Source organism: Canis lupus, chromosome 21, assembly GCF_011100685.1.
Source record: "Canis lupus familiaris isolate Mischka breed German Shepherd chromosome 21, alternate assembly UU_Cfam_GSD_1.0, whole genome shotgun sequence".
In the NCBI taxonomy this organism is placed as follows: domain Eukaryota; kingdom Metazoa; phylum Chordata; class Mammalia; order Carnivora; family Canidae; genus Canis; species Canis lupus.
In genome coordinates, this window is record NC_049242.1 from 39,401,943 (window position 1) to 39,429,156 (window position 27,214).

At 37.7% G+C, this 27,214-nt stretch overlaps 1 protein-coding gene across 26 annotated transcripts in view; it reads right to left on the reverse strand.

Annotated features, from left to right (window-relative positions):
• Window positions 1-27,214, reverse strand: part of SOX6 (SRY-box transcription factor 6) — a 588,321-nt gene that overhangs the window by 12,676 nt on the left and 548,431 nt on the right. For 23 of the 26 annotated variants that reach the window (XM_038569137.1, XM_038569135.1, XM_038569136.1 and 20 more), the window contains 2 exons: window positions 7,599-7,832; window positions 4,269-4,485 (listed from right to left, as the gene is read on the reverse strand). In XM_038569137.1, the coding sequence (XP_038425065.1) occupies window positions 4,269-4,485; window positions 7,599-7,832 (451 nt within the window). The remainder of the gene's footprint in view (window positions 1-4,268; window positions 4,486-7,598; window positions 7,833-27,214) is intronic. The other 3 variants (XM_038569129.1, XM_038569132.1, XM_038569152.1) reach the window with 1 other exon arrangement.

Consider the following 27,214-nt stretch of genomic DNA (forward strand, 5'->3'; position numbering starts at 1 on the left):
AGCTCAGCATTGTTGCACGGTTTCTGAATCACAAGAATATTTCTGGAGTATAGTCTAGCTTCACCAATTGCAAAAACTCCGCATTAGTTTGGCAAATCTCCCTTGTTTGTTGATCTTTCAGACTTTTACAGCATCTATAAATGAAGACAATGAAGTCTGTTTCATTATGAGATAAGCCTACACATCATACATCTCTGTAGTTGATATTGCAGTAAGAAACAGAAATAATGGCAGTCTTTTTATATTGCCTGTTAGAGACCCTTAATCCAGCTTTCCCTACAGGAGGACAATACTGAAAATAGTATGGCTAGTTTATACTAATCAATGATATTTATATATGTCCCATAGGTTTGATTCAACCCCTTTCAGACTAGGATCAAAATGGCAAATGTTCAAATTACTTCTAGCATAATGCACTAGAATATAATTCTTTAGAATACGAAATATATATTTGGCATGTAGCCAAATTATTTTTCTAGAATAATAATATTACTCTGATTCAGGGCTTCCTATGGGCCAGATGTTGGTCTAAGCACTTTAGATAGATCAAGCTATTCAATCTTTGGCAGGGCCCAATGGTGAGGGTATTATGGTCATTTCTCCATTCTATTTATGAGAAAATTGAAGTACTGAGAGTTGAAATAAGTTTCCCAAGGGCAAGTGGAGACTTTAGAGAAATAAATATTGGTGTGTATTAGTTCCCAGAGCTAGGAATAAGCAGATCTAGTATTTGAGCCAGAACAGTCTGGCTCCAGAGTTGGTGCCCATAACCATTATGCTACACAGTCTCTAAAGAGTTTGTAGGCTCTAAGTGAGAGACCTGTGTAAGGCTGAAAAGGTCACATATTTCACATTCACATAAGCCTGGTTTAAATCTCAGCTCTGCAATTTACTAGCTGTGTGGCCTTGGACAAATTATTTACCATCTCTGAACATTGTGTTTTTTGACCCCATAGTGAGGATGATACTGCTTATCTTGTAAATTTGTTGTCTTTGCAATATTCTGTACAAATCACTCATCACAGTATATAGCATATAGTAAGTATTCAATAACTTATCATTATTAATATTCAAAAAGTAGCCCAAAACTTGATATTTTATAGTACCTACATAATTCTCTATGAGTTCACAGATAAATTATTGAATAAACTTCAAACGAATGAAAGTACATTTGGCTAGAATTCTTTGGGAAAAGACAATGTTGTAGCTGCATGTACCCTAATGAATATCACTTCAACATGAATAGTACTCATCAAAGTTATTAAAAGCTCTAGCACTTAACCTGTCAATCAAGGGGGTTAAATCTAAGGTCAGAGCTAAACTTACTCTGTTTCATATTATTGATAAATTTATTTCATAATAGCTGAGTGAAAAAAATCCAACTCACTGAACTTTTAGTTGTATCGGCAGTAAAATGCATGACAATGTTGAGCAATATATGTAATTTTATTGGCTCGAAAGTTATGCATGTCTTTTCAAAACCAGCTATAAAAATTGATCTCACCCCCATTCTCTCAAGAAGTCAATAGCAATCTTTGAATTTCTTGTTTCTTTTCCCTCTTGTAATAACCTCACATCTAATGAAGATGAATTTCCAAAGATGAACCCCAGGGAGTTAATAATCTATCAAATACAACCACTTAAAAGAGAATACGAATCCTTAAGTAGAAATAATACCTGGCTTTATGTTGCAAATATTACCAAAGCTGGGCACAGGAAATATTCAGCTTTGAAAATTAAAGAATAAGACTTTATGGTCATTGCCTGCACATCTGTAGCCCCATTCCACAGTCTAAAATGATTCTTCCTTAAAGGACCCTCTACATTCCCAGGAACAGGATCCTCAGTCTCTAAATTCCAAAGTTCCTTTAATGCCATCATCATACACAACAACCAAAGGTTCTAGGAGCTGTTTTTCAAATAGCACAGCCATACTCACAACTGTGCCAGAATAGGGCGATGAGGCATATTTTGAGGCAATTTGTGGTAAGGACAACTGCTCAGTCGTTAGGCATGATGGTGGCAGAGACTTGGATTTAAACCTTCCCTCTTTCTCACCTTTTGGCAGCCGTAGGATCTTGATTTCTTTAACTTAGTTAGAGGATTTTGTGATTTATATATCTAAAATGTCTAGTATACAGTGGGCTGTATACTAGACCCTCAATAAATGGTAGATGGTGTTGTTTGAATTTTTTTAAAATTTTACATGTATTGTTGTGTGATGAGGCAAGTTTGATCCAGAGCTACTTTGATGTACCCTTTGGTAAAGGAAATAAATTAAGTAGAATTACTGCATCTTATCCTTTCAAATAAGTATCAGGGATCTAAAAATGGTACCCCTGACACCTTCCAGACTATAGCAGAAGAGACCCATTGTGTATCGTTACATACACAGAGATATGACATGAAAAAGAGAGTGGGAATCACAAAGGATCTCAAACTTAAACTTTGATTCTCTGCTCAAAAGAGATTATATACAGTCTCATAGAGAGGATTAAAAAAAGACATTTATCATACAGTTAAAATAAATGAGTATTTTGTTTCATGCGACTATACTTCCCAATGCGCACTATGAATCCGTATTTTTCACAAATCATCGAAATCACCAGTAAATAGTCTACTTATTCTTCTGGTGTTAAAAGCATTGTTTTTAAAAATGCAAACATTTAGAATACAGAAGAATTTGATAAACCTGTCTTGGCATGGCTTCATCTGTTAATAGATTGGGATTCTCAAATAACAAAGTGGCTTAAGCCTCCCTTGACCTCGAAAAAGTTCTTCTACAGTGTAAAGAAACTCACTGATTATCTGCTGACACAAAATATAGTTTTATTAGTATAGTAAATCCACATTTAATGGTAACAGTAATGATAAGAAACTCACCTTTATTGATAATATACTAAGCACGATAGAAGTACTTTCAAAAGCAGCGCCTCACTGAATCAACAATTGTACAAGACAGGTAGGAATATTTACTTCATTTCGCATGTGAGGAAACAGAGGCTCAGAAAAGTTCAATAACTTGCCCAGCTCGGTGGCACCGTGCTTGAACCTCTGCAGTCACACTCCGGAGAGCATGCCCCTCTCCAGAACACCCGAGTGTAAGGCACAGATTCACAACCCAGACTGCTTTCAATGGCCTTTTTTTTCTTTTTGGTATTCTATTTACTATCCCAAATTAATTTTGTGCTTTCTAAACACATGCTTCTGAAGCTATCTATTCCATGGTGTTATTTTTTTTTAGTGTCCTTAAAAATAAACAGTTCTTTACTTTTCCTTTAAGGTACATCTTTTTGTCACCTGTAGGGGAAGCTGCCCCGTTTCCCTGCCATAGAATAGCACAGTTCCTCCACGCTCCCCCTAGTTAACAGTGAATCCAGCTGCCTTTTTACTCACTCTACTTTTCTCTTTTAAGCCCTACCCCAAGCATCTTCCCATTCTGATGGCAGCTGCCTCAGGCCAGTGCCTCCAGAAAGGTCCTCTGGTTTGTCATCCTCTAGGCCTGCTTCTAGGCCTGGGCATGCTGGAACCTACAGGCATCTGCATCCCCACTTATCCCAACTACTGTGGTTATAAGGGGCCTCTTTTCAATGCAGACAGCCAGTCAGCCAAGTCGAAATTTATACCAGAAATCTATTACCTAATTTTTAAACAAAATGACATGAAATCAGACTTGAAGATATCAAAAACATGTCTAGTTTCTGATTTAAGCAAGAAAATCCACATTGTTATTGCTTCCACCACAGAATAATTTACTGCAACAGGAGTTCTGGATCTTGCGCCAAAAATGAGGTCCTCTAACCAATGTCAAGGCCAATTATCTTGTGGTAGATCCCACAACAAAAGCAGACTATTGTGATTAGAATCAGAAGCACCACCCAGGGAAGCTGGAAAGCTTCTGGGGATTTCTTAAGTTAGTTTTTATTCTTTCTCCCTGTATGTCTGCTTAAATAAACTACCAGCAACTTGGTGTGTGGGCACCGAACATCTTAGATTAGTTTGGGAGACGAGGAGAGGGGAGACCAGGTTTGTTTTGAGCTATCCAGCAGGAGCCAGGCTGCAAGACTCTGTGTGTGTGTGTGTGTGTGTGTGTGTGTGTGTGTGTGTGTGTAATACTGCAAAGATCACTGCAACTGAGCCCCTGGGTAGATCTTGACCTCCTCCTCCCTTCCCTAATATCCTTCCCAAATCCACTGCCAGTAGCCATCCTGCAGTTTTCTACTGGGGAGGGAAAGCCCAGGTGGCTACGTTCGTTCGGGAACACTCACCCCACAGTAAAGAACTGCCTCATCTCCTGCCTCCGAGACCTCATCAGTTGCTTATACTCCCCGATCCGGAGCTTTTTGCCATCAACAATGCAGGTGCGTTTCGGTCGAGGTTTGTATTTATAGTTCGGGTACTTCTCTAAGTGGATCTTGCTTAGCCGGGCCTGTTCTTCGTAATAGGGTTGCTTCTCTTGGTTGGACATGGATTTCCAGCGAGACCCTAAACATAAAAATAGCCTTCAGTACCCAAGTGGTCAAGGTAACAATATCGATGGCTAATGCTGTATATACCTTCCCACTGCTTCACTCACCTGTGCTCTGGGTAGCTCCTATTCCCACATACCACTGAGCCTCCCAAGTAGTCTTTTAGAGACGTAAAGAGCAAAGAATAATTTTGCATGTGATACATTTATTATGTTATTTTGTTTGATAACGCTGGTGCTACACAAAAAGTATATTGTTTTAAAACACCTCTCTGCTGCTTAAAGATCACCTTGCGAATCCACTGTCCCTCCCCCATCTGTCGATCACTCTCAAAGGGTGAAAAACCCAAACTTCCAAAGCATGCTCTCAAGCCTGACAGGATCCTCAGAAAAGGCTCTCCTGGTTGTAGAGATTCAAGCATCTCCCACACTTGTCCAAGCACCTTTAGGGAAGCTGCCCTGTGATACGGTGTTAGCAGATGTTGTTATATCCTTCCGTATTTAAAAGCCCACTGCACACACTGTCTCCCCTGGCCTGGGGTAATTAAAAAGCCTAAACTCTACCTAAGAAGTTATTGCTTTCGAACCGGAAGGTACAGTTGGAATTATATATACCATTTTCAAGGACTATAAACGTTCATTCATAGCTTTACCAATGACAGCACAAAAATTTTTAATGTGGTTTATAGAGGAAGAAGGAAAAGTATTCACTTCTCTAATATTGTTTATAAAGAATTATCTAAACACTTGACGAAGAAGGGATGTGTTTTTTTACATGTATCAAATTGCATTTTTGTGTCTCGCTGGTGAATAAAGCGGTAACAGCTGTGCTGACTGGATGTTAGCTATTCTTCAGTGGAGATTTTTCATACATAAACAAATGGAAAGTTGTACAAATATTCTCTGTAGCCAGCAATATCCTGGTCTGCTTTAATAGCACATCCATCCCTGTTCTTTCCTGATTGTTGTGCAAAAGTTGTGTAGAAAGTCTATGCAGATTGGCTTCTCCGTGTTCTGCTGACTCCCAGTAGCATAAAGCCTCAGTCAACAGAGGTTCTTGCTACTCTTGAAATGCTTGTGCTTTAAAGTTTATATTTTAATGAATACACTTACTATATTCTTAATAGGTTTTTTTCACAGAATGTACACCAATAATATAAATTTCCCACAGTGCCAAAATGGAAACAGAGAGGTTCTGTGCCCATCTGAGTGCTTAAAATGCTGCTACTAAAATGTCAAAAAAGAAAAGAAAAGAAAAGAAAAGGAGATAGAAAAAAGAAAGAAACAAAAAAAAGAGAGAAAAAGAAAGAAAAGGAAAGGAAAAAAGAAAATTTCAAAGTTAGGTATCAATTTCAAGGACAGAGAAACACTGATTTTCTTTTAAATGTCTGTTAATTGGAAAAAAAAATTAATGTATCCATGAGGAGCATTTTGGCTTAAAAGATACTTAAGTCCAAAAAGAATAATACTATCCCCATGCATATCTCAGAAACTCTAAAAAGAATACCCTGCTTGGCTGTAATAACATTTAGTACCCATCTTGAAATTCAAAAATCAAAAGGGAAAAACATCTTTTTTTTAACATTTTGCCACGATTAGATCTTAGGCATGTTGTAAATTTTCTTAGAGGTTACTGCCTCACCATGCCTCAGAACCAAGTTAAATTATTTATACAGTGACAAAACATGTGTATTTGTGTATGTCCAGATCACCGATATTTACTAAGGTTAAATATTTATTGCTTTTGAACAAAACATTTAAAAAATGAAAACCACAGTTTAAGTCTCTAATGTTTTTCAGCTTCTTAAACGGCTCCTTTAGAGATTTTGTCACATTGTGACAGCTTAAATAGAACAGTGCCTTCTGTGTTTTTTCTTTTTAAAGAGGAAACATGTTGACTGTAATGCCGCATGTTGAATAAAATATGTTCAATATGTTGAACGCAGTAATTCCAAACTGTATAATCTGCACTAGGCAAGCTTTACACTAACAGAACGAGGTTTTGAGTTTAATCCTGTGAAGCAGGAGAATCACCCTGGCAGTTTACTGCATGAGGGGCCTCGCCGCCTGGGCTCTGCGTGCTCGACTCTCTGCTACGAAATTCAAACTAGTCCTATCTTATTAAAGTAAATGCACTTTCATTTGACAAGTTTTAAAGTCATCATTCGAGGCACTGTTCGACACTCCGTGAATTTCACACTGTTTGGGGGCTCACCCTAATTTCCCGTGAGTTCTTTGGGTGGGAGGCTATGAACCCAAGAATACTAAAGCAGAGACTCTAGGCTCTGGGTAGGATTCGGAGGCTTGAAGAAGGCTGAATAGGAAAAGGAAATACAGCTTGTCTCCAGGATCCCTGTTTAGCATGGTCTCTCAGAGTTGCCAAATTCAGTTTAACACACCATAAATAATTTTGTCTCTAAAATAAGTTGCAGGGGGACGCCTGGGTGGCTTGGGGGTTGAGCACCTGCCTTAGGCCAAGGGCATGATCCTGGAGTCCGGGAATTGAGTCCTGCATCAGGCCCCCTGCATGGAGCCTGCTTCTCCCTCTGCCTGTCTCTGCCTGTGTGTGTGTGTGTGTGTGTGTGTGTGTGTGTGTGTGTGTGTATGAATAAATAAATAAAATCTTTAAACATAAATAAAATAAAATAAAATAAAATAAAATAAAATAAAATAAAATAAAATAAAATAAAATGAAAGAAGTTGTAGGGTCTGCCTGGGTGGCTCAGCTGGTTAAGTATCTGCCTTGGGCTCAGGTCAGGATCCCAGGGTCCCAGGATGGAGCCCCGTATGGGAGGTGGGGAGTCTGCTTCTTCCTCTGCCCTTCACCCTACTCGTGCCTCTCTCTTTCTCTCTCTCTCTCAAACACATAAACAAAATCTTTAATAAAATAAAGCAGTGTTAGTCCCTCCCTGGCACTTGGTGGCTGTTTAACCGCTAACCCTAAACACCAGGCTGCGGGGTGGGGCGACATAGGAGATGACCACGATGTCTCCCGAGGCAGCTTGCTGAGCTCCACCTGAGCTCTGCAAACCCCAGTCTCCCTTGGGTGTCAGAGTAGCCCCGGGGCCCCTGTGGTCCACTCTCCGGGCGCTCGCTGGGGGTGAGGGGTGGCGTTCGAGACTGCACTCACCTAAGATTTTGCTAATGTTGGAGTTATGCATGTCGGGGAAGGCCTGAAGGATTTTCCTCCTCTCATCCTTCGCCCAGACCATGAAAGCATTCATTGGTCGCTTGATGTGAGGCTCGCTGCTGGCCCGGCTGCGGGCGTCCCTGTAGACTCGTGCTTCAGCCACAGTGGCACCTCCTGTTGGCCAACAATAATACTGCTGTAGTTTAGCTGCAGAGCCATTCATGGCTTTACCTCCTGTAATGTCAGGGCAGGAAGAACAAGACGGGTGCAAAGCATTATTATCTGGGTAAGGTAACACAGCTTGCCGCCTGGTTCAGCTGTTTTCCCTAGGCCCTTCTCGTCTGTTCAAGTGACCTCTTGGAAGAAGATGGTTTCAGATGACAAGTCTAAAGGCCCTGCTGACGGAGGCCTCCAAGACACACGGGGCCAAATTCACCTTGGATGTTTTTATACACCTGGTGCATTTTCACTACCGCCGGCTGCAGGTGGAGATTCGGCAATGCCTGGCATTATTTTTTTATTTTTTTGCCTGGCATTATTTTACGCTAACCTCTCCTGTTGCGATTCTTCCCTTCAAAAGCAGGCTCTCACCTATCATTTTAGCCTCTTTTGTCCCAAACTGAAGCACTTCAAACTGCCTCTTTACCTCAAATAGAATTCTCTTTCACAATGTTACGCCTTGTCCAGTGGTCCTCTCACTGCCTGGAAGCCCCATCTCCTACTTCTTCACTAAATCCCACTAAGCCCCACTCAGCTTTCAAGGCCTACCCAAACGTGGTATGTTTCACAGATTAATGAATTCAATAAAAATATTAATTGAGGAATGAATGACAATGAGTTAGGCATTATGCCAGGGGTTAGGGCACAACAGACCCTGCTTGTAAGGAGCGCCCAGATCAGAAGGGATACAGACCCCAGGCAATTATCACAAGAGTGTATGATAAGTGCTGTAATACCGAAGTATACAGGGCACCAGGATGGCATCAGACAAGACAGTCAGCTAATGCCTCTTAGGAGAGGCGATGTCTAAACTTTGTCGTGGATGATGAATAAAGATTAGCCCGTGAATAGGGGAGGGCTGTAAGGACAGATGGGAAGGGTAATTCAGGCCATAGGAACAGCATTTGCTATGATGCTCCCCAGGCTGCATTAGTTCCCCTTTCTTTTATGCTACATGCTCCAAAGTAATTACTTGTTTATGTGACTATCTCTCACTAATCTTTCCAGTCCATCCCCAGGAATATGAAACTCCTAAAGTTGGTGTTTATGTTGTACTCATTCTTGTATCCCCAGGATTTCCCACATAATAGATATTCAATAAATATTTATTAAGTAAAAGATTGGTTTTCAACTTATATGCAAAACTACTAGACTAAAAGGCATTTATTTCAAGGGTCCTGATACATTTTTCTGCTGTTTTAGGGTAGTTCGTAAACATTCCCCAATGAAAGTATATCCAAGTCTCTGATATTTTATCATTTCCAAAGAGGTGACTCTAACCAGTAACATACTAGATTAAAAGCTCTTTGAGAATATGGCAAGAACTGGTTCTTGTTCACTGCTGTATCCCTAGGTTCTAGTAAAGCACTAGGCATATAGAGTTTTAATTAGCAAACTATGTTAAATTAATGAATGATTAGATAAATGAGTGAATAAATGAATGAACATAGGTCTTGCTTGTTTTCATGAATCCTACCAACGTGACACAAAGATGTATGCTTTGCAATGTGGCATCAACTAAATACCCCTCTATAGATGGAAAAACTTCTATAGCTAAATGTAAAGTGGTTGGACTGATGGCCTCAGCCAGGGTTTCTGCTGCATAAACAGGAAAGCCTACTCCCAAAAGTTTAGAAGCAAAATATACATTAAAACCAACATTTCCACTTTCTGGAAAAAGTAAAGCCTTTCAGCTCAGTGGAGTGATTATACAGGAACAACATGGCCCAATCAATCTCTGGCCCTTCCACTCTATTTCTAGATACCTTGATTAAGTAGAAATTTGTTTGTGTCAGAGCTTGTAATAAATTAGAACATTAAAGTGCACTATTATTTGACAAATATGATCATCATTTATAGCAAACAAAAGATAGGATAAAAGGGCCCAACTGACTAATATTATCAATTCTTTTCTATACATGAAAGAGGGCAGAAGGGCCACTATTTGAAGACCATGCAAAAATAATATATTTCATAAACAGCCCTTCTTTTAGGCCTACTAGACAGAATGATCCCTTACATGAAAAGTCTCAGATCCCAAGATGCATAACTAATCTGCTACCTTTTTGCCACCATACCCACAGTACATTAATTTCATTTAAAATGCACTGACCATACAGGATAAATTGATTTCACTTTATATGGGTTTGACAGCCATGTTTATTGTGCAGTGAAATGTAGTGTAGCTTCCAGCTGACAATATCCATCAACACAGGGCAATATGCTGACTGCTGGGCCAGATGAAGGCATACATTACTCTGGAAGTGAAACACTCATTCAGATACGACAGTGTCTTCTCCTGAGGATCACCATGGTAATTTATGATGCCCTCAGTGCCATTACTTTACAACTGACATGGATTCAGCAATTTATATACTTGCATGCATACACATAAAAGGAGACAGGCTGGTGGAGAATGTCAGATGCAAAAACATTTCAATATTATTCTAAGTTAACTACTATGCCACAGGTGATTAACATTTGAGATCCGCTTTTACTGTCATAGCTTTCTCTCCACCTCTAGCAAAACCAAATGGTCAGCTTCCATTTACTTATTCATTGAAAAGATGTATTTTATTGTGAATGGGAAATTTTACTATCCAACAGACTGACAGAAATCATGGTGGATTTTCAGACCCTGGTCTTAAGTAGATCTTCTACTCCATACCAACTGATTCTCCCAGATATGTCTTACACATGCCCCATCTCTCTCACTCTCTCTCTCTCTCATTCCATACTTCAATCTTAACATATCCTTCTCACTCTCTTCTACCTTATTAAATTCTACTCTTTTCGAAGGGACAGACTCAGGTCTCACCCCACCAACTACCCTACATTGACCTTGCCCCTTTCTCCCATACTGCATATTGTCTACGTGACACTGACAATGATTAATTACACATGAGATATCTAGGACTCACAACAAATGCTCCCATAAATTTGGAAATTCAAGCACAATACAAAGTATAAAAATGTGAATTAAGAAATGGAAGATAGAAACACTTCAAGGCATGTGTGCATCTCTTTTTTTTCTTGCCTCCTCTCCTCCCTTTTAAGGAAAGTCAAGTGAAAAATGAATGAGGACATCCTGACCTAACCTAGGAATATGATATCAATGAACCAAGATTTGAGAAGAGACTTATTCAGGGAGACCAACATTTGAAACTGCTTTTAAACCAGACTTGACATCTGATCAGAGTCAGAATTTTTAAAAAGTATTGAGGACACAAAACCAAAAGAATATTTAGAAAGTGTTCCTTAGCTTAGCTAAAGTTTGCTTCATGAAACAAAATGGTTAAGGAATTATTGTTGCATCAGAAGAAATACATGACTGGGTATGTGTGTATAAATTCAGAAATTTTAAAATGAAGATTGTATATTAGGTAAGCCTTTTAAACACATAAGGAAAATGTTATAGAATACTATAGAATTGTTTTCCAAAGGTGTGCTATTAGTCTGAATATTTGAAGCCTAAGATCCACTTTCTGTTACAATTAAAAGCTACATATCAAGTGTGATTTCATACTGCTTCCTTCATTTTTTAAAATAACACCAGGCTAAAAAATTTTAAAAAGCACTTCATTCTAAAATAGCCAATGCTCTTTGTCAGAATCCAGAATTGTCCTACAGAATGTCTCACAATTCTATGACATAGCCTCTTTTACTTTTAAGAACAGAGGAATCATTTGTGAGTTCAGTGTTCACAAACTAGCTCCTCATGGAAAGCAGTTCGAAGAAGCCTTGACCCAAAGCTCTGCACCTAGAAACTACTGCTTTCAGGCTGACCTAAGTATTTGTAATTACAAGCAATAGTCATCCTAAATGACACTTACTGAAAGGCCAGGAGGTCAACACTACCACACTAGGCACCACAGGAAAGCACTGTTCCACTGCACCCCAGGAATTCCTGCTCTCTTCAGCTTCCCCAGGGGGTTTGCTTTGATTAATTCATCCTTTGTCTTCTCATATCATAGTTTGGGTAAGGCAAACTTACAGTTAGACAAAGAAAGATAGTCTATGGGGAGAACATAGAAATTTCGAAGGCAAAGACTTCCTTAGAAATCTGTGATTTAAATGATTTAAAGAGAAGACAGAAAGTTGAGTTTTTCCAGGTGGGTTGGAAAGAAGGCTAGTGTAACCATCATAGACTATGGCAATGGTCCTGAACTAATCCTAGAGAGGCCCCCTTCCTGGGTAAATTCCAAGGGTTATGTGAGTGAATGAATACGTGTTTGGGGTGTGTGTGTGTGTGTATACACACACTCTCCCTAAGGAAGAACTTTGGCTAATTCTATAATGTGCCTAGTACTCATTTATTTATGCATTAATTCAGCAAATACTTCTGACGAATTTCAGATAGACCCAATATTGTGATTGGGTATATAAAGAATGATAACACATGTGCCTTTTTAAAAAGGGATCTGGTCCAGTGAGGGAGACAGACACATAAATGGAAAATTACAGTGTAAGACCCACAAAGGTAATTTAAAAATGCTCTGAAAGCAGAGAAGAGAAGCTACTGATGTTGTTGGAATGAACAAGGATGAATATCAGGGAGGCTTCGGAGATGCAGTGGTGCTTGAGCAGCATCTTAAAAGAAGAGGAAAAATTTACTAGCAGTTATAGATTTGAAAGTATTCCAGGCTAGAGAATTAGTATGAATAAAGGCATAGAGTTATAATGAAAGATTAGTAGGGTTTTGGTGAATAAAAGAAGCTGACTATGGCTTGGGTTTATAGAAAAAAATAGGAGAATACTAAGGGAAGAAATTAGAAACATAAGTAGGGGGCAGATTGCTAACTACCTTGAATGCCAAGCCAAGAAGTCTTTAAAATTTTTAAGTAGGATAGTGACATGAACAAATATATTCAAGGAGACATCAAAATGGAAACTAAATGAGAAATTCTCTCTGAATACTCTCTATGATTACTAATGAACTGATAATAAATCTGTAATTTATAATCTGCAATGTAACAAGCTGTGCAAGCAACCAGTAAAATACGACCTAGAGATAACAAAAGAAAGAAAAACTGAGATGACTCACATAATAAAATTAGCAAACAAAAGCTTGAAAGTAACCATTATAAACATGTTCAAAACTTAAAAGATTATTGTAATGAATACATAGACAGGGTAGAGGGAACTCAGCAGGGAAATGAAACTAGAAAAGAAATGGAAATTCTAGAACTGAAAAGTATATTTGAGATGAAAATTCACTGATGAGGGGCACCTGGGTGGCTCAGTGGTTGAGCATCTGCCTTTGACTCAGGGCATGATCCTGGGGTCCTAGGATAGAGTCCTTCCTCAGGCTCACCATAGGAAGCCTGCTTCTCCCTCCACCTATGTCTCTGCCTCTCTCTCTGCGTCTCTCACAAATAAATATATAAAACCTTTAAAAGAAAAGAAAATTCACTGATTGGATATCACAGAAGTTTGGAGTGCAGATAAAGGGTCAGTGAACTTGAAAATACATTGAAATAAATTAATTATCCCATCTCAAAAATAGAGAATAAAAAAACTAAAATATCTCTCTCAAAAACAGAGAATAAAATAAACTAAACATAAACAGAGACTCAGCAATATGTAGAACAATATTAAGTCTCCTAAAATATATGTAATTGAAGTTCCAGAAAGAAAAGAGAGAATCATTACTGAAAAAATATTTAAAGAAGCATTGGTTGAAAATTATCTGAATTTGGTGAGCATCATCAACAGGTTCAAGACATTCATATAAATGCAGGCAGGGTAAAATCAAAGAAAAGCAAACCTAGACACTAGCCAAACTGCTGAAAACCAAAGACAAAGGGGAAATTCCAGAGAAACAGGATACATTACATACAAGGTGACAATAATACAAATGATCGCTGATTATTCATAAGAAACAATGAAGGCTAGAAGACTATAGAACATCTTTAGAATGCTGAAATTTTTTTTAAACATTTTTAAAAATTTTTATTTATTTATGATAGTCACAGAGAGAGAGAGGCAGAGACACAGGCAGAGGGAGAAGCAGGCTCCATGCACCAGAGCCCTATGTGGGATTCGATCCCGGGTCTCCAGGATCGCGCCCTGGGCCAAAGGCAGGCGCTAAACCGCTGCGCCACCCAGGGATCCCTAGAATGCTGAAATTAAGTCAATTCAGAGATTTACGTAGTGAGTATATGCTCCAAAAACAAATATAAAATAGATTTTCAGATAAATAAAAGCTGACAAAATGTACTCCCTATAGACCCATACCACAAGACATACTCAAGAAAATTATTCAAGATGAGAAATAATATCTGACAGAAACTTAGATATACAAGAAGAAAGGAAGAGCATCAGCAATGATAAATATATGACTTCAAAAAAAAAAGCCCAACTTTGTTTTCTTCTCTGGATTTCCTAATAAACAGCTGATTTTTAATGTTTTTAAAAGACAAGGGGCTATTTAATATAAAATATAACACTGTACTGTGGGATTTATAACATGAAGAGGTAAAACGTGGGAGAACAATAGCACATAAGCACAAAGGATAAGGGTAGTAAATGGAATTAAATTGTTAAAGATTGCTTTATTTTGTGAAAAGTGGTATAATTTTAACTATGGGAAGACTCAATTAAGGATTTATAGTAAATCACTAGAAACAACAACTAAACAAAATACAAAAAGGTAGAGCTGAAAAAAAAAAGGTAGAGCTGAGATGCCAATAGAATAATTCAAATGGAAGACTAGGAAAGGACTCAAAAGGAGATAGTAAAAAGATCAGTGGTTGCCATGGGTCAGGGAAAGAGGGATGAATAGGCAGGACATAGAGAATTTTTAGGGCAGTGAAAATACTCTGTATGATGCCAGAATGATGGATATATGTTACTTTCCATTTGTTCAAATCCATAGAATGTACAATACCCAGAGTAAACGCTAAGGTAAACTATGGACTTTGGGTAATTATGATATGTCAGAGTAGGTTCATCCATTGAGTGGACCACTCTGATGGGGTGTGTTGATAATGGGAAAAGTTATGCATGTGTGGGGAAGGGAAATCCCTGTACCTTCCTCTCAATTTTACTGTGAATGGTACACTGCTATAAAGAAATAGAACCTTAATAACAATAGGATTCAACTGACTTAAAGGAAAGACAGAAGGCCAAAAACTGAGGGAACAAACAGAACACAAATAGCAAATTACGAGACTTAAGCCCATCAAATTCAATAATCACATTAAATATGAATTAAGTAAATAATCCAACTAAAATCAGAGATTTTCAGAATGAATAAAGGGTTGAAATCAATGAACTACAAAACAGACACAGTAAAGACAATTTATAAAGCCAAGGGTTAGTAATTTAAAAAGATCAATAAAATGGATAAAGCCCTCGTTAGACTAATCAGCAAAGAGAGAAAACAAAAATCCCAGTATTCGGATTGAAAGAGAGGATTTTACTTTAGATACTACTTGCATTAATAGGATAATAAAAGAATATTGTGAATAACTTAATTCCAATAGACTTGACAACTTAGATAAAATGAACAAGACACAAACTACTAAAATTCACTCAAGAATAAATAGAAAACCTAAATACTCTTATGGCTCATAAAGAAACTATATTTATAGCCAACATCCTTCTCATGAAGAAACCTCCAGTCCCAAATGGTTTTAATGATAATTCTTTCAAGAATGTTTAAGGAAAAATTAAAATAGTTTTATGCAAACTAAGAAAGTAGAGGTTGAAGGAAAATTCTCCAATTTTTTTTTTTTTTTTATGAGGTGGCATCAATACCCTGGCAAAGGATTTCAACATACATGCAAAAGTTCTTAATAAAATATTGGTAAATTAAAGCCAGCATTATGTTAAATAGATAATAAGTCATGACTAAGTAGGATTTCTCTCAGGAAAGTAAGTAATTTAACATCTGAAATCAGGCAAGGTAATCACCATATAACAAAACAAAGGAAAAAAACATGATCATCACTATAGAGTCAGACAATGGTTTTAAAAATTCAATACACACTCATGTCAAAAAATCCCAGGAAATTGGTAATAGAAGAGAACTTCCTCAGTCTGATAAAAAGCATTTAAGAAAAACCTGTAGGATATCATATTTATTACTGAACTACTACTTTCCTAAAAATGAAGAATAAGGCAAGGGATGTTTACTCTCACCATTGCTTATCAACACTCTCCTGCAGTAAAGAAATAAAACATATACTAATTAGAAAAGAATAATGCTATTTATATTCATAGATAATGTAATTGTTTTTTAATGAAAATCCTAAGGAATCTGCAAAATAATTATTAAAACTAGTAAGTGAATTTAGCAATATTGCAATATAAAATATAAAAACATAGAAATCAATTGTATTCCTATATATTAGCAGCAAACATTAGAAAATATTTTTTTAAGTTTACATTCATAATAGCATCAGAAAATAAAATACTTGGGAATAAATTAAACCAAAAAAATGTGCAAGACCTTTGCATAAAGACAATACATTTGTCAGTTAAATTAAAGAGGACCTAAAGGAATAGAGGAATATACCATGTTTACAGATCAGAAGAGTCCATATTATTAAAATGTTAATTCTTTCCAAATTTATCTATATATTCCACCCAATCCCAATTAAAAAATCTCCAAAAGACAATTTTGTTTTAGAAATTGGCAAGCTGATTTTAAAATTTTTATAAAACATAAAGGAGTAAGAACAGCCAAAACAAACTTAAAAACGTTGGAGGATTCAAAGTATTTGATTTCAAGATATGACATTTGTAAAAAACCAGAGTAAAAAAAAAACAGCATGGTATTGGGACAAACATAGACAAATAGACCACTAGCATAGAATTCAAGAGTCCAGAATTAAACCCCACATATATGGTCAATTGCCAATAAAGACTAAGGAAATGATAGTCTTTACAACAAATAGTGCTAAAACAAGTGGATAAGTATGTGGAAAAAGATAAACCTTGACCTCTTATGACATAGTACTCTCAACAATTAATTTGAAATGAATCATAACCAAACCAAAAACTCAATGAATACATAGGAGAATATTTTAGTGACCTTGGAGTAATCAAAGGTTCTTAGATATACCCTATAAAGCACTAAATATACAAGAAAAATGCTAAGTTGAACTTTATCAAATTAAGACTCTGCTCATCAAAAAGTTGTTTAAAAATGTCAAAGCACGGACTAGAAAGAAATATTCGTTAAACACATATCTGACAAGAACTTATATCTAGAATATATGAAGAACTTCTACAGAAAAACAATCTAATTTAAAAATAGACAAAAGACACGACACTTTACAAAAGAAAATATAGTTATGGCCAATGAGCACATGAAAAAGTATTCCATATCACTAGTCATCAGGAAAATACAAATTAAAATCACAATAGATACCACTTCCCGCCCATTAGAATGACTTACAATACTAAACGTTGGGAAGGATATGGAGCAACCGGAACTCTAAAATATTGGCGGTGAAAGTATAAAATAGTGTAACCATTTTGTGAAACAGTTCAACAGTTTCTTAAAAAGTAAAACATACTTACCAATAACTCAGCATTTTCACACTTAGGTACTTACCCAAAACAAATAAAAATTTTGTCCAGAAATAGATTTATAGAAGAATATCATAGCAGTTTTATTCATAATAACCAAAAACTGAAAATAACTGGAGAATGGACAAATTGTGGTATAGCCATATAATGGGATACTATTCAAAATAAAATTGTTTTAACTCTTAGTTTAAAAAAAAAAAAAACAGCAAAAACGAAAGAATCAAAAGAAGACAGAAAAGCAATCAAACCAAAGTAATCTTTTCCTGAAAGGTTTTTTTCTCCGTGGACCTGAGTATATGGCATATTTAGGCTATTGTGAACTCAAAGAGTTGGTCTCATTTACGTTAATAATAATTTTTATTGTAGAAATATATTAAGGAGGGTAAAAAGGCTTCTTAATAAAAAGAGATATAAATATATACCATTGGGTTGCTTAGCAATCACAGTATTTTAGGCTACTTCAATCTATCAACAGAATAGTTGATTTTCTCCTGTGGGATTCTGGAAAGAGTTACATGATACAGTTAATAGTCCCTTATTTGGGTTAATGGAAATAATGATAACGAATACATCAGAAACAAAAATATAGAAGATGAAGGCATTTTACAAAGGGACTTGAAAAACTAGGAAAGATGGAAGGTATTAATTTCACCATGTTCATCCCACCAAATCTATCTTACTATTGTAAAAGTCTAATTCACTGTGCTGTAGGAATGGCTGACAGCTGTCTGTCTATGATTTTGAAAGTTCTACAAACTTTACACTCCTGCTTATGCCAGAAAGGGAACTGACTTTCATTATAAAAAGGCTGCTTGGAATTCACATTTGATTTCTTCTTACAAAAACAACAAAACAGAAAATAATTAGACTATTCTTGGGTGCCTGGGTGGCTCAGTGGTTGAGCATCTGCCTTTGGCTCAGGTCATGATCCCAGGTCCTGGGATTGAGTCTCACATCTGGCTCCTGCATGGAGCCTGCTTCTCCCTCTGCCTATGTCTCTGCTTCTCTCTGTGTGTTTCTCATGAATAAATGCATAAAATCTTAAAAAAATAATAATTGGACTGTCCTTTTTGTTTACTTGACAGGAAAAGACATTCTATGGCTGAGCAAGAGTCTTAACCATTAGGAAAGTGATGTGTTCATCTTATGAAAAGGGATACAAGGGGTGAAGGCTATGGTTTGCCCTCTATGTCTTTTATATAAGATTAGCTAGGGAGGTTAGCAAAAAATTACCTATTCATGGGTGCCATGATTTAAAGAAGGCAAATGCAAAATATGGATACATCTTCTGAGCTCACAGCTGGTGTAAGAATAGGAACCACTGGTGAGGAACCAAAGGTGAACTGCCTGTGGTACTTTGATTAAGGTGTTGATTCTTCATTTGTCCAATGTAGGGGAAGGACACAGGCAAATTTTCATTTCTCTGTTTTCATATTAAAGTTCTTTAATCACACTAAAAACAAATACCTTACTTACTTTGACTATAGAACTTTATAGCAAGAAATTCACCAAATAACCTAGATAGATAGATAGATAGATAGATATTGTATACACATAAATAAAAAATTCCATTGGGCATTTTGGAAACAATCATTTCATTAGACTAGACTAGGCTGGAAGTCAGTTTCCAGGACAGACATACCATGTGTGCCAAGTACTTTTATATACAATAATATTTACAAAGGGCTTTCAGGAAATACATTGTCTGAATCCTCTTTCTAATCCTTTGAAATTGGTAGAGGGATAGATGTTTTCACCCCACTTTAGAGATGACAAAGACCAAGGCTCAGAGAGGTTGCATTAGCTTCCTCTGGAATAACCAGATGCCGGTATGCTGTTAGGAGCAGAGCCAGATCTAGAACCTAGGTCTTCAGACTTGCCACATGGTCCATTTGCCCTACACCAAAGCTATCCCAATCACTATTCCATGATCTGAAATAACTGAATTTCAAAGCTCACCATTCCTTGGCTGGAGCATTACTCTTCCCCTGTGAGGATGCCATTTCTCTGCCACAGCTAGGCACATTAGAGGAGCCCATTACCAGTTATGAAGTTCATGCCACTGTCTAATTGGTCTCTGAAATACTGCCCCACCAAAGAAGCAAGAGCATGCAAAGAAAGCATGGAGGACTGAAATTACAGCAGGAATTAAAACTATGCTAAATTAATGCATTCCTTAGTTGCAGGATTATGAGCAAGTGTTATCGTGGGTAAGGCTTCTATTTTTTTCCTGTTGGAAACTCCATTCTCTTTAAAAGATCAACAAGAAGAACCAAAAGGGAATTCCCTAAGGTCAGCTCTGAGGAAACATAAACCTCTAATTCAATAACTCTGCTACTGCTCTGAAAAAAGGCTTTATTATTGCAACATCCATATGGAGCCAATTGGACATTAATGACTAATCAATCCCTCCCCTTTCTATTCTACTTAAAGTGTCACAAACCATGTTTAGATTAGCCCATTTCCTGCTTAGGATTGCTCAAGATGTCTTTTGTTCTTTCAGGACCAGCCTGATGGAGGCAGCTTAAACAAACACACGACCAGAGTGGCGCAGGAGTTATAAAGTGCCATATGTGAATGAACAAAGGGGCTATACTAAAGCCTTTTGTGGTATTTGTTAATGTTTTTCATCTGAGCTTAAAAAGGCTTAATGACTTTGTGGTGAGCTGATGCATGTGGCTCGTGGCTTTGCAAAATGAAGGAAATTCTAACCAGTGATATACCAGTCTGTATTTTCAAGAGTCTCTTGCTTTCAGTTTTGGTGCCTATGTTTACTTTTTTTTTTTAATTCTCAAGTTATATTTGCTTTACACAGATAGCTAAACAGAGACCTTCGTCTTGTTTCAATTATAGGATCCAAGGGCAACTGGGAATAACTTAGGTAATCCTTTATTTTAATGACCTGAAAGTAGCAGAGAACATCAAATATCCTACTTATTATCTATTTGCTATTTGTATGCACAGAGGAAAGTTTACAAGCTGTTGAACCCAAGCAAAAAGATATCATTTAAGTTTGAACCAGAGACCACTGTAGATGAAGTAAGACAATAATAGGTTCTGGCTTCCTAAGTTTTCAGAAGAATCAGGCTCATATTCAAGTAGGTTCCCTTGGAGAATACAGAGGCTGGGAAAAGGTGGTAGATTAAATAATTCATGTTGCTCAGCAGTTTCTGGCTTCATCCAACTCAATACACTACCATAGACTCGACATGAAATTAAGGAGCACAAACCAAGATGAAGTGCATCTCAGAATTAGTTAACAAGGATACTCCTAAATCCATCCTCTTGTTTCCATCCTTGTCACTCATCGATTGCCTTGGCCTCACTGTCTCTGCTGGACCATTATAACACTAGCCTTCTCACTGATATGCTTACTTTCAGCTTTGAGTCCCCAGTCTCCACTTAATACCTTTCCTAATTCCATCCACAGTGATCCATCACCAATGCAATTCTGACCAGATTACTCCTGTATTTAAAAGTCTTCCATGGTTCCCTAACCATTCCCTTCATCCCAAAAGTTGAAGTCCTTAGTAATACTTTCTATGACCTGTGCCCACCTTCTTCCCGAGACTGTGCAACCCAAAAGGGTAAGGGAGGACTATGTCTTATTCATAACTGTATCCCCAAGGTATTCTACACAAGTGGGCATAAGGTAAGTACCCAAATGTAGAGAGCAGTGGACATCTTCAATAGTGAAAATTTTAGGGTAAGACTCAGATACCAACATGTTGCTTTAGAACCTGAGAATTTGGGACTCCTGGGTGGCTCAGCGGTTGAGCACCTGCCCCTGGCTCAGGGCATGATCTGCGGTCTCAGGATCGAGTCCCACATCAGGCTCCCTGCCTGGAGCCTGCTTCTCCCTCTGCCTGTGTCTCTGCCTCTCTCTCTCTCTGTGTCTTTCATGAATAAACAAAATCTTTAAAAAAAAAAAAAAAAGAATCTGAGAATTTCTGAAATTAGATTTTGTATAAATCCCATTTTATTATATCCTATTAAATACCTTGCTTACTTGAACCCTCTGTAAAATAACAAGGCTTTGATGGGAAAATATACCCATCGTTGTCGGGGACTGAGATCACTGGTTCTAATCTGACTTCTTTTATTGACTTGCCACACCATACGATTCTGAAATCCCAGCTTCCCCATTTCCTGGGAAATCTTGAAAGGATGGTAGGGCAAGTCTGAGCTTTTTGGAAATATTAAATCTGGAAGCTATTCTGAGGTTGTAGGGCATGTGTAAATATATACAACTGAAGCATTTGAAGAGGCATATGATAGAGCTTCACTGGATAGCAGAGTCACTACAAAATACATAAAACGTGCTCACAGAATAAGAGAATTTGAACATGAGAGGGATATCAAAGATCACCTAATTCACATTCCTTATTCCACACGAGGAAACTGAGGTTTAGAGAGGTGAAATTGCCCAAGTCTCACAGTTAGTAAGGGGCAAAATCACAAGGAACTCAGATGTAACTAACCCCTAAGTTCCACACTTGCCATTAGAATTAATTTCTAAAATAGTCAGTTGAATTATTTCAATCATATCTGGACTTCCTTTTAAAACTCAGTAAAAGTCATTTAATTGGTTTCTCTTCTCCATTTGTTTTAGGGAATTTGCCTTTTACTAGAATGAGAAATGCAGATCGTGGGCGCAGTAGAAACTAATTTTTTTTTTATTAGGTTAAGGTATGAAAATAATATTAGAAGGATTTTGGGGCAACCAACTCATTTCCATGATCCACCAAAATTTCTTCACCCCAAGAATCTGGTGAAAGTATTTGAAAGGTACCTAATAATTGTAAAGTGTGAAAGACTGAAAAAAAATGTTCAAGTTTCTATTTCTCATTTCTTTTTCCTGCTTTTTAATGAAAACCAACAGAAAACGCTATTCCAATAAACACAACCAACTCAGCTCATCTTGGAGAAAAATGGGAGTTGGTATGGCTAAGATGCTGCATAGTTAGTTCTGGGTTTTAACTGTACATTTTACCTTTCCTAACTTGGAAAATTATTTCCTTTCTCTAAATGGTAACCCCATCTGATAAAAGAGAGCTAATCATTTATGCTTGGAAGGATCCTTGTGAAGATTAAACAGGAATGTAAATTTTTTAGCTCATCTACTAGAACCCAGGAACCACTCACTAAACAGTAGTTGCTGTTAGAAATAGTAGCAGTAGTAATGGCCAGACAAGTTAGCAGAATGTCCACTCCAGTACCTAGGATACAGCCGGTGTTTCACTCATAACTATTCCATTTCTAATCTTTCCCCATACTTGGTGATATTTCCTGTACTTCACAGTCCTGTTCTCCAGAGTAGTTATAAAAAGAACCAAAAGTCAGCTGTAGAGCGCAATTTACTACTTAATAGAACTTCTTTTCTGGCCCAAAGCTAAAAATATTCAAAATGGTCTCTATGATAAAGAGCTAAAATGTTTTGGAATATGCATAGGACGCAACCCCCAAAGACCATCTCATATCCCCCAGTTCCCACATGTGGAAACTGTAACCAGATGATGCTGCTGAGTCCTGACCAGAAAAAAAGGGAAGGGATCACTGTCATGTGAATTTATGGATCAGCTTTTTATAAAGGACTCATTTGGAATGACAAAGGATTAGGATTATTGACCGATGGTAATAAATGAAGGGCAAGGCAGTTTCAGGGACATTTGACAGTTGTTTTTCTTTCTCCTTTACTAACAGTTCTGTTAAATTTGCAACATAGAATGTCCATTCTCCTTTTCCATTTTGTCCTCATGTGGGACCAGCCTTCCCAGTGAAAAGTGAGCTTATATTCAAGCAGCATGGGGTGATTTCTCTACCATGAAAGTAAACCAGTAAGCCGCAATTTGTATTTTTAGTGTAAATTTAAAATGGTTGAATATATTGCTTATGAAATTTTCCTCTCCAGGGCTGAGACTTGGGATATTAAGTTTTAGTTCAGAGTTACTTTTTACAGCCTCCTCCTAAATGTAAGAGTCTGCAGTATGATGCAAATGCGGATGCATTCTTACATACTCCCTTCCCTCTGGTACCAAGACCTAACATGGGGCATCACATCTAGGGGTAAGTATTCACTGAACAAAGACAATTGGAAAAAACCACTGGCCACTAGCAAGAGGCAAAAGTACAACAGATCTGTAAGATGTCCATCAATCACAGTGGAAAAAGTGAAATCACACTTTTTTTTTTTTAAATGAGTAATATACCCAGGAAGAAAAGAAGTAGTTTTAATATGACTTGGATGAAAACCCTCCTAACACCTACTCAGCTCTCTGAGGATGTTATATGAAGAGATACCCATTGAATATTCCCTCTGAAAGGCTATTAAAGAGAACAGAGGAATAAAGAGGTGAACCACAGATCTCCCACACTAAACTAACTGCTGGTTTTGCATTATTTTTAACCTCTGTAATCTAAGCCGATCTTGAATGATTAGAAATTAATGCCTGTTTGTTTGGTGGCAAAGTCTAAATTCTTGAGCGTGGCATTCAAGGCCATCCACAATATGGAGCCCAGGGATTTCTATAACATGTTCAATTCCACAAATATTTACTGAGTACAAACAATAGGCGAGGCTTTTACTGGGCTTGATGGGAAACACAAGGGTGAGAAAGATGATTCTTCCCTTCTAGAACTTCCTTATGAATGACTATGTGCTTTACTGGGTCTGCTTGGGTTATTCCCTAAACTTCAAGTTCTTCCCCTTGTCTTTGCTCATTAACCTGAGCTTATCTCCAGCTCTATTTCTATCACAGAAATAGAGCCTGCCACAGTCATTGCTGTCCACAAAGTGCCACAGGTTCCTCTTCTAAACTTTTTTTTTTTTTTTTCTCTAATGATGTACTTGAACATGTAACCTCTTGGGTTGCTTTGCTTTCCAAGTGTTACTAATATTATAATCCCAACCACATTACTAGCTCTTGGAGCACATAGGGCAGCCCATCTTAAAAAAAAAAAAAAAAAAAGACTCTTCCCTCCATGACCATATGTACTGTGCAGTGGGCTTGTGAGTCTGACATAAGAGATAATCAGTAAATTATAACTTTTTTTTAATTTTTTAAAATTTGTATTTATTTATGATAGTCACAGAGAGAGAGAGAGGCGCAGAGACACAGGCAGAGGGAGAAGCAGGCTCCATGCACCGGGAGCCCTACGTGGGATTCGATCCCGGGTCTACCAGGATCGCGCCCTGGGCCAAAGGCAGGCGCCAAACCGCTGCGCCACCCAGGGATCCCAGTAAATTATAACTTGAACATGTGAGTAAAACTGAAGATTGGAGGCCCCTGAAGTATGGACAGACCCTGATTGGAAAGGTTTGGCTATCAGCACCAGCAGTTCAGTCTACAAAGAACCACCACTCAAGGGTATGAAATGGTAGGTAGTGGGCACAAGGAAACAGTCTTAGACAAGTGGAGTAAAATGAGACAATAAAGTAAAAGGAGATATGCAAAAATAAAATTATGTTAGTTTAAAAAAAGATAAGTTGGTAACAAAAAAGAAAAAGAGCTGGGTGGTTATTAACTTTTTGAAATAATTTAGAAGCACAGTTATTAGAACTTGAGAAAGAGGAAAGGACCAGCTGGTGGTTGGGGGGAAGGTTGCAGCCTTGACCTTAAGCAGAAAGAATTTAAAAAGCACTCCAAATTAGCCTGATGCTCTTTAAATCCCACCAGCCTAAGGTTGGGCTGAATTCATTAGCTTGCAGACAGCAAGTCAAAAGGCTCTTGCTGCCAAGAGAGGATGATTCTGGGACAGGTAACCAGACCATATCCCAAGAGCCACACAGTCAGTCCAAACATGGCAGCTAGACCTCTATGAGGCAGGATTTATTCTAACGTGTTGGTGTATGTGAAGCAGACATACATAGCACTGAGGAAGCATGGACTGATTTTGTAGTCCCACTGGGAACATAAGCTAGCTGCTCTTATCTTGGATCTAATTTTCATGGTAGATGTTGTTTATCTTTTGTGGCCCAGTTTCTCATACAAGTTGGGGAAGTACTTCTGTGTGATTCAGTAATAGCAGAGACAAGCATTTTTTCCCTAGGGTAGATGATAGTTAGAAAACTAGATAGGGGTCTGGGGGGGTGTGGGTGTGTGTATACGTATGGTGTTATATGCACTGTCATCAACACTTCGTTAGAGAAGAAGCCAGCCCAATGAGAAACCAGCTCTAGGCCAGGGCTAGGGTCCTTAGTAAATGGAGGCTAAGCTCTTCAGGATTTCTAGCTTTAGCAGCTCTGAGAAGCAGGTTGAGCTCCCTTTATGAAGTATTAGGAGATGGAGTTATACAGGAATCTTGACATTTCACTCTCTTGCCCCATCAGGGCTATCCATCACTTGGAGAGTTCAATGGAAATTGTTTTCCACCAACATTAAAAGTTATTTGGGAGCTTTTAAGACACAGCAAATATATTTCTTTAAGAGAACTTTATTTGCTTGTTTAAGAGAGCGGCACTTTATATATAGTGCTGATATAAACTGGTGCACAGGATCCTCTAAAACTGTTTATATCCACAGTAAAATACATTTTTGTGATACTCATACAACAGAGTTAGTCCGGAGCCAAGGGCTTTGTGAACTCTGCTTATCTCCCAGCCTGGGGCTGTTATTCAGTCTTCACCAGGTCTTGGGTCTCCCTGGTTACTGATCCTGGCTTCGGAGCCCAGCCTGCTGGTTCCATAGAAACTGCTTTGCCTATTCATTTCTCTAAGATTCCTGGAAACACTGTTTTAGGCAGGTATGGAAAGTCAGACTCACAAGCCCACTGCACAGCTCTGGTTAGTGCTCCCTTCTGATTTACCTCAGTCTTTTCTTTTAATATGTACAATTTCCCATCTTTTATGCCTGATATATACTCTAGTACTTGGATTCCTGATCTGGGGCAAAGACATCTCATAATAGAGATAGTATATTTCTAGAATAATTTCATTTCTTTAAAAGGTGGTGTAGTCCTTAATTGATACTTGTTACATTCTTAGTTGACTTAAAGGTGAATGATTTCGATTATATGACAGTATAATAAGGCAGTTAAAAATCTGTCAATTGGAAATCACTTAGACCAACTTCTTTACCTACAGATGGGAAAATTCAGGGAAAGAAAGTGACCTGCCAAGGATGGAGCAACTAGAATTTAAGTCCCCTAGTCCTTGAGCAAATATCTGAAGCGGTATCATGTGGAGAAACGTAAGTTTAATTTTTTGGAACCCAGAAGTCAGACTAGGACCACTGTGTAAGAAATTACAAGGAAGCAGAGACAAATTCTGGCCATCAATAACAAAGAATTAATAATTAGAATTGGAATGAGCTTCTTAAGAAGTAGGGAGTTTTCTGTTAATAGGTTACTAGATGCATTTGAATAGAAGAGGGGTGATCCCTTGTCAGGGATAAAGGAAGGGATTTCTCAGCTGAAACTGTGAATTTGATGATGTCTCTCCTTTATTTCAATTCTGAGAATCTAAGTTGCAATGTGAAGCACTGTATTCCGGCGGGTTTGAACTAATAATGACTTTCACATTCCAAAGCATAAGCAGTTGTAGCCTTTAAACCCCACATCAGATCACACTACAGCTTCCCTCTGCTGTCTTGAATGAGCTGCCTATCTTCAAGTCAGTCTTCCCTTTCCACCAGGAATAAGGATCCGAGGAGGGCAAAGGGAATGAGAAAAGCTTCAGAGATTTCTCAGAGTGTGAGTCAAAGGTTAAACAGAATTTTTAAGAGAAAATAATATTAGTATTACTAGTAATAATAATATTTAGTGGTACATTTTTTAGGATGGGGAAAAAAAAGGAAAAGTCATGGTCTCTTATTTGTCTACAGCCAGAGAGCTTAGGTTGACAATAAGAGAGCTAACCT